The 13,271-nt window shown below is 43.5% G+C and overlaps 1 protein-coding gene across 1 annotated transcript; it reads right to left on the bottom strand.

Annotated features, from left to right (window-relative positions):
- Positions 1-478: 478 nt before the first annotated feature.
- Positions 479-10,383, bottom strand: LOC118575787 (zinc finger protein 773-like). The gene is made up of 4 exons (XM_036176194.1): positions 10,104-10,383; positions 3,730-3,856; positions 3,154-3,237; positions 479-1,944 (listed from the first exon to the last, which is right to left on the bottom strand). The coding sequence occupies exons 1-4, from the start codon at positions 10,167-10,169 to the stop codon at positions 977-979; spliced, it is 1,245 nt and encodes a 414-aa protein (XP_036032087.1). The 5' UTR covers positions 10,170-10,383; the 3' UTR covers positions 479-976.
- Positions 10,384-13,271: the final 2,888 nt, after the last annotated feature.

Here is a 13,271-nt window from a genome sequence, read left to right as displayed (position 1 = left end):
ACCAGGCATGTACTCAATGTATGTACAGATATGCAGAAAAAAATACACCTGAAAAAACAACAAATACCTAAAGCTTATGGGCTATACTCCTACGTGAGAGCATAAGGTGCTACATAGAGCTGGTCCCCAACAAAACTAGTGACACTTAGGAATAAGACGGTCAGGAAGACTATACAGCAAACAATCGTTTATTCCAGGAACTGCAACATTTAGTGAGAAAAAAAGTGTAAACAAACAACTATAACAACAAAAACCATGTCTTATTTAAACTGAGACCACTCTGTTCCTCCTCCATTCAAACTCAGTCACATGGAAACTCCACTCCACACTGGTGCAGTCAAGAACACAGGGCTTGGCCTAGTGGTGGTGCATGTGTCTTTTAATCTCAGCACTGGGAGGCAGAGGCTGGCTGATCTCTGAGTTCCAGGCCAGCCTGGTCTACAGAGCTAGTTCTAGGACAACCTGGGCTACACAGAAAACTCTGCCTCAAAAAAGCAACTCTTTACCCCACAAAACTAAACAAAACCACCAGACCTTCCTCTTGCTAAGTTTCCTAGAAAACATTCCAAAAAACATTTTTTTTTTTTGCGGGGGGGGGGGGGGGATAGGAAGATGGCAATAATTCTCATCTATTCCCAATGTTCTTATTTGATGAGTAACTTTCAATTAATGGCTCCCTCACAAAGGTCACTTTTAGGATAAGGTTGGCCAATGGCTAAAGATTTTCTCTGCATTCACAGACCTATTATCTGTGTGTTGTTACTAATAAGAGCAGACATTTGCCCAAAGACTTTCCCAGAATCAGTGGGTTCATGATGCACCCCAGCACTGTGGCCCCTCCCATTGAACAGGATGGAGGTGTGGGTGAAGGCTCCTCACAATTCAAACATTCTTGACTTTTTGTCCAGTGAACATTCTCTTGCATGCGTATAGTAGATGACAAAACGATTTCCCATGTTCATGGTACTCAATACTTCTATTCAGTGTGAGTCTTCTTGTGTCTAGAAAGTCCAGTCCTATAGCAAAACACTTTCCCACATTCCTTGCACTCATGATGCTTTGTTGCAGTGTGAAATCTCTGATGTTTAATAAGGATATACCTCACAGTAAAGCATCTCCCACATACATTACACTTAAAAGGTTTTCCTCTGCTGTGAACTTTTCGGTGTTTCACGAGGTGTGAGTTCTTTTTAAAACACTTCCCACATTGGCTGCACTTAAAAGGCCTCTCTCCAGTGTGCATTCGGGCATGATAAACGAGGCTGGATCTTTCTTTAAACAATTTCCCACACTCGCTGCACTTGTAAGGCTTTTCTCCAGTATGGAGTCGATTATGACGAATGAGGCTGGATTTGTTCATGTACGACTCCCCACACTGGCTGCATTGATAAGGCCTTTCTCCAGTGTGAACTCTTTGATGCCCAACAAGGGAGCGACTATGTTTGAAATCTTTCCCACATTCACTGCATCTGAATGGCTTCTCACCGGTGTGAACTTTGACATGTTGATTCAGATCAGCCTTTTGGATGAAGGATTTCTCACAGTCACTGCACTTAAAAGGCTTTTCTCCAGTGTGTATCCTCCGGTGTCGAATAAGCAGAGACTTACAACTGAAGGATTTGCCACAATCACAGCATTTGCAGTTCCTCTTCTCACTGTGAATAGCCTTTTTTCTTTTAGTGCTCCTGGGTGGCTCCTCACTACCGGGAGTCACAGGATTCCCAAGATGACCTGAGGGAGTCGGGAGCTCCATCCCCTTGTCTGTGCTTTGTAAACTCTTCTGTGAAAAGTCACTTTCCTTGCTCTTCACAGCTGGAATCCTGCTCCCTGCTCTCTGTAAGGATGTCTCAGTACAGCTCAGCTGTTGTGGTTGGAACATGGTCGCATTAAGCCCTGCTTCCACGGAAGTATTCTGCTTACAAGGTATCTTTTCAACCACAATTCCTTTGCAGCAATCCAAACATAGAGAAACAATGATAAAGGATAGACTTGGAAGTGGCAACACAACACACACAAGTGATTAGTACCTGAGGTGTCTCATGAAACTCCAAGATGGGAAGGGCCTATGACAGTGATGAAGCTGGAAGATCCCTGTCCCAGGAAATCTCATGAGCAACAACATGAGAATGGCAAGCAGCACAAGGAGGAGTGGGGGGGGGGGGGAGACCTGTAGCTTATCACCAACACCTTAAACAAACAAGAGCAGGCTGGAGAGATGGTTCAGAGGTTAAGAGCACCGACTGTTCTTCCAGAGGTCCTGAGTTCAATTCCCAACAACCACATGGTGGCTCACAACCATCTGTAATGAGATCTGGCACCCTCTTCTGTATATATAATAAATAAATAAATCTTTAAAAAAATAATCAAAGGTCATTTCTTTTTATTAATATTGATGTAGGTGAGGCCAGCTCATAGTGGGTGGTGCCACCCCTGGTCAGGTGATCCCAGCTGATCAAGCCATGTAAGCAGTGTTCCTCCATGGCCTCTGCTTCAGTTCTTGACTCGAGTTCCTGCCTTGAATTATTCTTAGTGATGGACCATTACTCTTCAACTTGCTTTTGATCATGGTTTTATCACAGTAATAAAAACTTTAAGACAGCTGTGCGATGGTGGTGCATGCCTATAATCCCAGCACTCGGGAGGCAGAGGCAGGTGGATCTCTGTGAGTTCGAGGCCAGCCTGGTCTACAGAGCTAGTTCAGGACAGACTCCAAAGCTACAGAGAAACCCCGTCTCGAAAAAAAAAAAATCAAAAATAAATAAATAAATAAATAAAAACACTTTAAGACAGAGATGCTTAACTCAATGCAGAAGGCTGTATCTATGGCCATTAAGCACAACACCCAAAGAACCTGTATTCAAGGACTGCTCAGGGGACTTGTGTACACTAACAATACAATCAAGGAAATCCTGTGTTATATAGTGCTACAGGGGAGCAGGCAAAAAATACAAGAATCATAGGAGAGAGAGAGTCCTGGCTCTGAAATAACAGCAATGACTGGTAGGCAACTGGGCAAACATAGACAGATGGACTCTACCATGATCCTTTTTCTCTGGCACCAAAACATCAGAACCAGTAGAAAGATACTTCATATAAACCCATCCAGAGTGCATGCATCAGCAACCTCTACCCTCCCAAGTACCGTCCACATACTTGGAGTCAGGAATTTCAGTGCAGGAATGAAGGGATCTGAAGACTCCAGCTGAGTGATGTCATGGGTCCCAGAAGGTATGAGTCCTAAAGTAAAGAGCAGGACAGGTGAATGCCCAATACCAAGTCAGAGTGAAGTAACTCATGGTAATCCACAGGAAAGAAAACTAATGACAAAGACCTCTGGAAAGATCTTGCAAGAAAATCCACCAGATAGAGTCCATATCAGTGTCACAATTCCCACCACAGGCAGACCCAAGTCACCTAGAGGAAGAGAACAGTACCTGGGTCATAGGTATGCCCTGTATTTACAGTGTCATGGAGAGGCCATCAGTGTGAACTCTATGAAGCTACTGTAAGACTCCCCACCTCAGGCCACTTCTTGTGTCCCTTTGCTGTACTTAGGAGAAAGAAGATGGTAGTGTACCCTGCACAGGTCTTTTACCTGTATTTCTTACTCCAGGAGAGTGGGGAAAGAGTCAGTGGTCCATGGGCCATTTTGGGAAGGAGACACCTCTCTCTAGAAAAGAAGCCAAACCAGATAGGATGCTCTTACAGAATGTTGTGGGGGAGGCTTACCCAATGAGGACATGAGAACAAAGACCTCCATCATCACATGGTGGTAGAGATGCCTCTGAGAGTCATCAAGCAGTGTCCATTCCTCCCTCAAGAAGTAGACAGCCACATCATTGAAGGCCATACAACCCTGCCACAACAGAGAACGTTGAGTTAATTGGACTTGACATCCCAAAGGCAGCCCCTCGCACTTAGCTTCCTTCTGCAGAGGGCACCAGACTCTTCATCTACACTCAGTCTCTACTCAAGGTTGTAGTGAACACTATATTTAGCACCAGCCACAGCAGGCAGATAGACTAATGAAATTCACCCAGTCTTGACATTTGGTGTGGAAAGTTCTGCCTTTCTACCAGACAACTTGCATAGGTCCCTCCACATCATGCTAACCAAGTTTGTGCAGATCTGAGTCACTGTTCTCCACTACACCCCTAGTATGTGAGCTGAGAGCCCATCTATTCATTCTTTCTGTTATTATGTACATCATTCTTCATGTCCCTCTTTAGTATTCAAGCCCACAGCTTCTTATCTACTGTACCACTCCCAGCTGCTGCCTTCCACCACAGCCAGCAAATCTCATGCACACCCGAGGGCTTCTGAGCATTCCTTTTTGTTTGTTTGTTTGTTTGTTTTTCAAGACAGTTTCTCTGTGTAGCTGGGATTAAAGGTGTGTGCCACCTCTGCCCAGCTTCTAAGCATTCCTAATCCATCTTACTTTCAGGCATTTTCTCATACTCATCACTGGAACTTGCATACCTCTGAATCTTAAGGGAGTGGCTTCCATAAATGGAACCTATCAATATATATAATTCCTGCTCTGGATTCAGAGACCTTATATTCTATAATCACCTTCCATGTAAATCAGATGGAAGGGTAGGAGAATAGCAAGGAAAGACTCCCAAAGCCTCATAATTTCAGCCATCACTTATGAGGGAATTGAAGAGTGTGAGTTCCTGTGTCACCCTCCACTTACCTCATTACAGTCAGTCGATGTCTTTGCACTTACTGCAACCCGTGGGTAAAGAGGGCTGTGAGTAAAGAGCAATGATGTTGGCATTCTGAAGGACCATCCAAGCCTCCCTCATACCTCAGTCAGGTATATCTAAGCTGAGCTTCAGACCTCAGTGATGTCTCTTATTATAGACAAGTCATCAGCTCCTCAATGTTGTCTTCTGGAACATGGGAATGAGAACGACACCCATTCCATGACAGGAGTACTGTTGTACTACACTCACTCCTATATCATGTCAAATACTGTGTGCAGTCCTTCCTGGATGTGTAATACTGTAGCCAAGACTTTTAGCACAAATGGGCACTGCCAGGTTGTTGTTATAAGTTCCGGGGTTCACAGCTGGTTCAGATTAGTACCTACTTTTCTCCTCTGGTGGCATGCATGGCACCTTCCAGCGCTTTAAAAGGGTGTCCTGTAGGGACGAGGCTTCCAGGTGAGTGCCAGTGTGACTTCTCCGTGTTTTAGGACTCAAGTGTGATGGGTCTTCAGCAATAGAATCTTACTGTCAAGTTCTGGAAGGTAGCCAAGAGCACTGGCAATAGCCTGTAATGTTTGGTGGCCCATGAGACCTCACTGGCCAACAACAACAAAAGTAGTAACCTGTTCTTGGCACTAGGCTTCTTATTTGTTAGTCTGTAGTGTCTGGTCAGGGGTGGGGAGAACTATTTCCCAGTATGCTGGTCAGTTTCTGTCAACTTAAGAAAAACTTAGACATATCTAGAAACAGGGAATGTCACCTGAGAAACTGTCACCAGATTGTTCTGTGGGCATGTGTATGGGGGATTTCCTTGATTAGTGATTGATGTGGGAGGACGCAACCTACTGTAGACATTGCCACTCCTGAACAGGTGGATCTGAGTAATAGAAAAAGCAAGCTAAGGACTGGAGAGATGGCTCAGCGGTTAAGAGCACTGGCTGCCCTTCCAGAGGTCCTGAGTTCGATTCCCAGAAACCACATGGTGGCTCACAACCATCTGTAATGAGATCTGGTGCCCTCTTCTGGTGTGCAGGCATACATGCTGACAGAACACTGTATGCATAATAAATAAATAAATCTGAAGAAGAAGAAGAAGAATAAGAATAAGAATAAGAATAAGAAGAAGAAGAAGAAGAAGAAGAAGAAGAAGAAGAAGAAACAAGCTGAGCAAGCCATAGGGAGCCTGCCAAAAAGCTACATTTCTCTGAGGTTTCTGTTTCAGTTCCTGCCTTGCGTACTGCCCTAACTATGTCAGTGATGAACTATGAAATGGAAGTATAAGCTATTGTGATGGCTAGTTTTATGGCAGCTTGACACAAGCTAGAGTTATTTGAAGGAAGGGAATCTTATGGAGAAAATGCCTCCATAAGATTGGCTGTAGGGAATTTTCTTAGTGATTTACAGTAGACAGCCCAGCCACTAATGGTGCCTGGTGCCCTGGGTTCTATAAGAAAGCAGGCTGAGCAAGCCATGAGGAGCAAGCCTACAAATAGCATCCCTCCATGACTTCTGCATCAGTTCCTGCTTTCCTGCCCTGTTTGAGTTGCTGTCCTGACTTTCTTTAATGATGAACAGTGCTGTGGAAGTGTAAGCCAAATAAACCCTTTCCTCCCCAAATTGCTTTGGTCAAGGTATTTTGTCACAATAGTAGAAATCCTAACTAAGATAGCCAAATAAACCCTTTCCTCAAAAGTTTGGTTTTGATCATGGCCTTTATTACAGCAAGAAAAATGTACACCCCATTATAGAGAAATTGTGTGTGTGTGTGTGTGTGTGTGTGTGTGTGTGTGTGTGTGTTAGGAAGCTTCTATAGTAGAAGGTTTCTATATGATCTTTTTATTTGTTTGCTCGTTTTTTTTTTTTCTCTTCTTTTTGAGACAGTATCTCTCTACATAGATAGATCTGGGTGTTCTGGGACTCACTATGTAGACCAGGCTGGCTTCAATCTCACAGAAATCCACCTGCCCCTGCCTCCTGAGTGCTGAGATTAAAGGCATGAGCTACCCCACTCATCTCCCATATGATTTCTCAAAAAGTCTTCAGTGCTATGAATCTCTCCTCAATCCCTTCTCTACCCTTACCTCCCACTCTCACCTCAATTTAACCTTTATTGTTCCATTATTTCCCTTTATGTACCTTTATACTACTACATAATATCTCTCTCCCCTTAAAAGCCCCCCACACCCATTTCCCAACCTCCAAATGTAACACACACATCTGAAGATTCAAAGTTAGCATTCAAAAATGAGAGAAAACATATAACATTTCTCTTTCTGGACATAGGTTACCTCACTCCAAATGACTGTTTCCCACTCCATCTGTTTACCTGTGATTTTCATAATTTTTTTTTTTTGTATGTGGAGCTGAGGATCGAACCCAGGGCCTTGCACTTGCTAGGCAAGCACTCTACCACTGAGCTAAATCCCCAACCCCTTGTTTTTTCTTAACAGTCGGATAATATTCAATTGTGTAAATGTACCATATTTTCATTATCTAGTATCAGTCAAGGAACATCTAGGCTGTTTCTATTTCTAGCTTTTGTGAACAGAATAGCAAGGAACATGGATTTACTCATCAACCACTTTCTTATTGGACTTAAGTCCTGCCTCACAAGATGAACTCCAATCCTGACACTATTCTAGGGCCAAGAATTTCTGTCTACGCAGGTCCAAGGCCCTGGAGAAGAATTTACAATTATTCTGTTTCATGGACATGGTGTGTTAAACTGATTCTCAATGTCTTATTGTTACACCAATAGATCAATCATCTCTCCACCCTCATCAGAGAAGTTTCTATTTGCAGCAAATGGTAATCAATACAATGACCCACAACTAGGCAAGATGCAGAGAATAAGAGATTTTGGAATGCTTAGCCCTGTGCTAACTCCTCTTCCCATGGCTTAGGAGTCACTGGGATAGGGGGAGTAGTAGAAGAGCTTCTTATGAGCCAGAGGTAGCCGATAACTACAAGGAAACAGCAAGGCAGCTGCATATATGAACCCATGACAATTGTGGCAGCATACATAAGAGCTGGGCATAGTCAAGCCAGACCATGGAGAGGGTCATTAGACACAAAGTCCCACTCTTTACCAAAGAGCTCTTGTCAGCTGATAGCTGCTGGGAGAGCACGAGTCGGTTTTCTATAAGAGCACAGTTCTTGGTAAGTCAGCCAAACTCCAGTAGAAGGCTATATACCCAAGAGTATACAGCTAACACAAACTGAACGTGATGGTTTGCATAGGGAAGCAGGTGGGTCTGGGAGGACCTAGAGGAGGGGATGAATATGATTAAAAGACAGTGAAAGAAATTCTCATTTTCCCCTCAAAACCAAGTATGTGGGCATGCTTTCATAAACCACGCATTTGATTTATAAACACTTATTTAAGAATGTGAGGCTGGGCGGTGGTGGCACATGCCTGTAATCCCAGCACTCGGGAGGTAGAGGCAGGTGGATCTCTGTGAGTTCGAGGCCAGCCTGGTCTACAGAGCTAGTCCAGGACAGGCTCCAAAGCTACAGAGAAACCCTGTCTTGAAAAACAAAACAAAACAATAACAACAACAAAAGAATGTGATATTTGGGGCCCGAGAGACGGCTCAGCTATTAAGAACACTGATTGCTCTTTCAGAACAGAAGACCTAGGTTTGATTCCCAGCATTCACATGGTAGATCACATTGTAATGCCAATCCCAGGGGATCCAATACCTTCTTCTGGACTCTGTAGGCACCAAGCACACAGACAGACAGACATGCAGACAAAACACTCATACACATAAAAACAAGCGAGAAAGCAATCAGATAAAAGAATGTGATACTTAATGCATTAAGCTTTAATCAAATGCAGAATGTGATTTCATGCAATTGTTAAGTGCTCATAATAATGTTATTTCTATGCTGTTTTAATCACCCATTTATGTGTGAATCTTGACCAAATACTGTTTCAACAGATACTCATCAGATCAGAGTGAATAAACACAGAGCCTGAGAAATCAGGCTCTAGGCTTCAGCTAACTGGCTGATGTGTACCCCAAGGAGGAAATTCTGCTGAGGGTCCTTTCATAGGAACAGGGGATCATTCCTCTGCATAAAGCTGAGGTGAGGCACAGATAGGCTACTCATGCCAAGTGCATGACTGACCTTCCTTTTCTGCACAAGGAGTGTCAATGAAAGCCTACTGAGCCCAATCTATCTCACCAATATCCATGTGTCAGTCACAATCCAGAATCCTCACACTCCAGGAATGTCCTTCAGACATCAGTCAATACCACATCAGAGCACAGAACTCCATCCTTAAAACTGGCTGTGGCTCAGCTATGTAGTACCAGCCACCAGTTAAGGATTGGGGATGAGGCTCAACATAGAGGGCTTGATAACTATTCATGAGACCCTGGGTTCCACTCTTAGGACCATAAAGTAATAACAAACCTTCAGCTTTTCTTCCTCAGCCTAGAGCTGAGTGGATTAGGGTAATAGTAATGACAGACAGCAGAGCAGACAGACACGGCAGGCAATAATGAGCCAGACTAGGCAATCTGGGATGAGAGAACCTTGGCAGATCCCCAAGGGGAAACTTGACCCGGTCTATAGTGACTTCTTTCTTGGGGAGGGAAAATGTGAGATATGAGGACCTGTAAAATTAATCCAGGTCTGGCTTGGTAGAATGGTTTGGTGGGTAAATGAGCTTGCTAAAGACAAATCAGATGATCTGAGTTCAATTCCCAGAACCCACATGAAGGTGGAAGGAGAGAAACGAATCAACAAAAATTGTCCTGTGTCCTACGTACCTGTGTCATAGCAGGGTCCCACACACATACACGAAAGGCAAAAACAAAACATATATATATATATAATTTTTTTTTTAATTTTTTTTTTTTTTTTTTTTTTTAAAGAAGAAAGATTGGGGCCAGGAATGGTAACCCATGCCAGAGAAGAGCAATCCTCTTTGGAGTTCAAAGCCAGCCTGGTTCATGTAACAACTTCCCAGACCAGCCAGGGCTACACAGTGAGACCCTGTCTCAAACAAAAAGAGAAAACGTGAGCGAGCGAAGGGAGGGAGGGAGGGAAGGAAGGAGGGCGGGAGGTAATAAAGGAAGGTAGGTAAGTTGGTTGTTCAAGTAGTGGACCATGGGGGCACATGTCTGTAACCCCAGCGTCTGGGAGGCTGTAACAGGCGGATTATGAGTTTGGGGCCAGTTTGTGAGATCCCATTTTCAAACACACCAGAACCCAAACCAAAAAGCTGCCCAGCCTTCTGTGGCCCCGAACATGTCTTACACTCATAAATCTTCCCAGGCTCGTTAGTGGACGTGCCTGAGAACCCTATGCCAAGCCTTCATTAACTCTAGGACGGGGGGTGGGGGGTGGGGGTGGGGGTGGTGATCACGTGGTACGCACCTGTGCCTGGGCTCCCTGCCCAGCCACCGCAGCCTGACTTTGTTGGACAGCTGGATCCATAGACATGGCTGTCCTCCCCAGGCGTGCAACCTGTCACACGGGATCGTCGTGGGCTTCAAACCTGTCTGGGTGCTAGTGCACAAAGCCTCGCTCTCTCAAGCCTCCTCTTCCTGGACAACAAGGTGTTAAAAAAAAAAAAAAATCAGTTTTCCACTGACCTGACACGAGCATCCAGGAGAACAATCACTTGCCCACAACCACTAAGTCCCAATGCCTTTTTGTCTTGTCTTGTCTTTTTTTTTTTTTTCTTTTTGTTAAAGCCCGCGGAAGCGCCAGTTTTCATTGGCTGAGCCCTTCTGCGCTGTCTCTTCTGGGTAATGTAGTTCGGACAACATGCACCCTGGAAACAAGGACATAGCCAAAGAGATGGAAGCTATAGAAGGGGTATGCAAGGAGTTAAAGGGACTTCTGCAGACACTGTAGTGGTTACTGATGCGCCAGTGGCTCCATTTCCCTGATCATCAAGGCCACAGTAAAGCGGATTCCTGGGTCTGAATCAGGTATGCATTCCCAAATTTCCCCTCGCACAGGAATGCTCTGCTTATAAGCCAGTGGTGACAATGCCGTATCTGGTGTGTAAATATGTGAAAACAGTCCGAATTCTGGAAACAAGTCTCCACGATTCCAAGATGCACTTTCCTTTTCTCCTCCACCCGTATTCCTGTCTTTTTTCATGGAGGTGTCCGTTATGGCAGAGCAAAAAAAGGCTCGCGCCTACACACACACACACACACACACACACACACACACACACACACACACACACACGCTCATACACGGTCCCCTGCATTCTTTCCTCTTCACATTACCACCATTCCACTGTTTCTGAATTCAGAACCAACTCCCCACAGATGGGCAGGATGCTGCTGGTGCTGTGGATAGAAGAAATGCCAAAACTTCATTTTATATTATGTTGTTGCCTTGGACTCCGCTATGATTTCTTCGATTCTCCTGACCCTCATCTCTGTGTGAAGTAATGATCAATCTCTACAGGTTTAAGGAGACTCCAGAAGACAAGAGCTAATGAACCATGGCTGTCATTCTGGAACATCCTGGAACTGGATGGTGAGTGTTGATTCTGGAAAGAGCGGAAACCACCATTGCTACCGTGTGATATGGTAGAGGAAGGGCCAGCAATTCTGCTCTTTCTGCAATGCTCAACATACCCAGCCTCCTTTCTGTCAGGCCACGGTGTGCTGTGAGGAAGAGCTGACAGTGAGGAGTGACTGGCCATACTAAAGCATTGGGACAGTGAGTGGGAAGCCTCTCCCTTCTAAATCAAACAGGAGATAAATCATTAAGTTGGGTATGGTAGCAACAGGTCTTTTATCTCAGAACTCAGGAGAGGCAGAAGCCCGAGATCTCTGTGAGGATAGCCTGGTTTACATAGTGAGCCCCAGGCCAGCTAGGGCTATATAGGAAGACCTTGTCTCAAAATAAATAAATAAATAAACAAACAAACAAACAAATAAATAAATACATACATACATACATACATACATAAATACATAAATAAATACATAAAAATAAATAAATAAAATAATAATAGATAAATCATTGTCTTGAAACACATTAGAAAAGTAAATTCTAGACTACTTTTCTAATCTGAGCCATAAAGTAGAGCTGGCCACCATGGTATGGACTTTCACAGATGAATCTGATATACATGTTATAAAATATGGTCATAGCAAAATTCATAGAGTATAGTAAAATCTGCAGGGAATTCAGAATCCAGAGATAAGAGGATGTCACCTAGAGAGATTAACACAGACAGTAGGGAAAGCGATAAAGATACCAACAGATTGACTGTAAAATATCCAGTGACTCCATTCCTCAGGAGTTTTTCAGGTGTGTGAGGGAGCACAAAAGAGCCTAGGGAGCTGTTCCAGTCTAACTGGCTGAACCTGAAGACTGTCTGCTAACTAAAAGAAAAAAGAAAAAGAGGGCTGGAGAGATGGCTCAGAGGTTAAGAGCACTGACTGCTCTTCCAGAGGTCCTGAGTTCAATTACCAGCACCCACATTGTGGCTCACAACCATCTGTAATGAGATCTGGCACCCTCTTCTGCATACATAATAAATAAATAAATCTTTAAAAAAAAAAAAAAGATTATTCCAACAGATCTCTGTGAGTTAAAGACCAGGCTGGTTTACAGAGTGAGTTTCAGGACAGCCAGAGCTACACAGACAAACTCTTTCTCGGTTTGAAAAAAAAAAAAAAGAGAAAAGAAAAGAAAAAGAAAAAAAAATCAATGTGCAGAGAGCTGGAGAGTTGGTGCACAGGTCAAGAGCACTTGCTGATCTTGCAGAAGATCCTGGTTTGATTCCCAGCACCCACATGGTGGCCCCTAACTGTCTGTTACTCCAGTTCCAGGGGATCCAATGCCCTCTTTTGATCACCAATGGCACCAAGGAAACAGACATGTACATGGTTCATATACAATACATATACTCAGGAAAACACTCAGACACATGAAACGATAAAATAAATTAATCTAAAATATTTTTAATACAATGTAAAAACTTCTCAGGAACATTTCATGGAATGTGCAAGCACACTAAAATACAGGAATAGATTTTTAAGGGGGTTTAATGCTGCTACAGGATTAAACAAATGGGCTATTTGAATAGGTATGTATGTGTAGAACTGTAAGAAAACCATCGTAGTAGAAATAACACACTACTTACTTTTAATTGTCATTTTCTTCATATAAAATTGTCTTCTTGTTACATTCACATATATCTTCTTGAATTTGTGCAATAAATTCCAGGACACAGCCTTAAACAAAAACAGGTTGGGTTTAATACGTTCAATGAGTTTTCTCCATAAACTTCAGTGTCCTCCTGATTTTTAGACTGCTTTTGCAAAGGGGACCCCACAGGTGGTCACAGCAGGGAAGTAAACCACAAAAAGTGCTAATGAAAACTCAATCAGATTGACTGTCCACCTGGGTCAAGACATCAAGGAGGCTGATCTCAGGCTGTGTATTCCCAACAAATTTAAACACTTTAATTTGGGGAAAAAAAAGTTTTCCCTGGTGCACAAGGAATCATATTTACATTAGAACTTGACTCAAGGGACATGTCATTTCATCCAAAAAGGCGGGTTC

The sequence above is a fragment of the Onychomys torridus genome, unplaced genomic scaffold (genome assembly GCF_903995425.1).
Source record: "Onychomys torridus unplaced genomic scaffold, mOncTor1.1, whole genome shotgun sequence".
NCBI classification, from domain to species: domain Eukaryota; kingdom Metazoa; phylum Chordata; class Mammalia; order Rodentia; family Cricetidae; genus Onychomys; species Onychomys torridus.
This window is presented reverse-complemented; position numbering and strand designations above follow the sequence as displayed.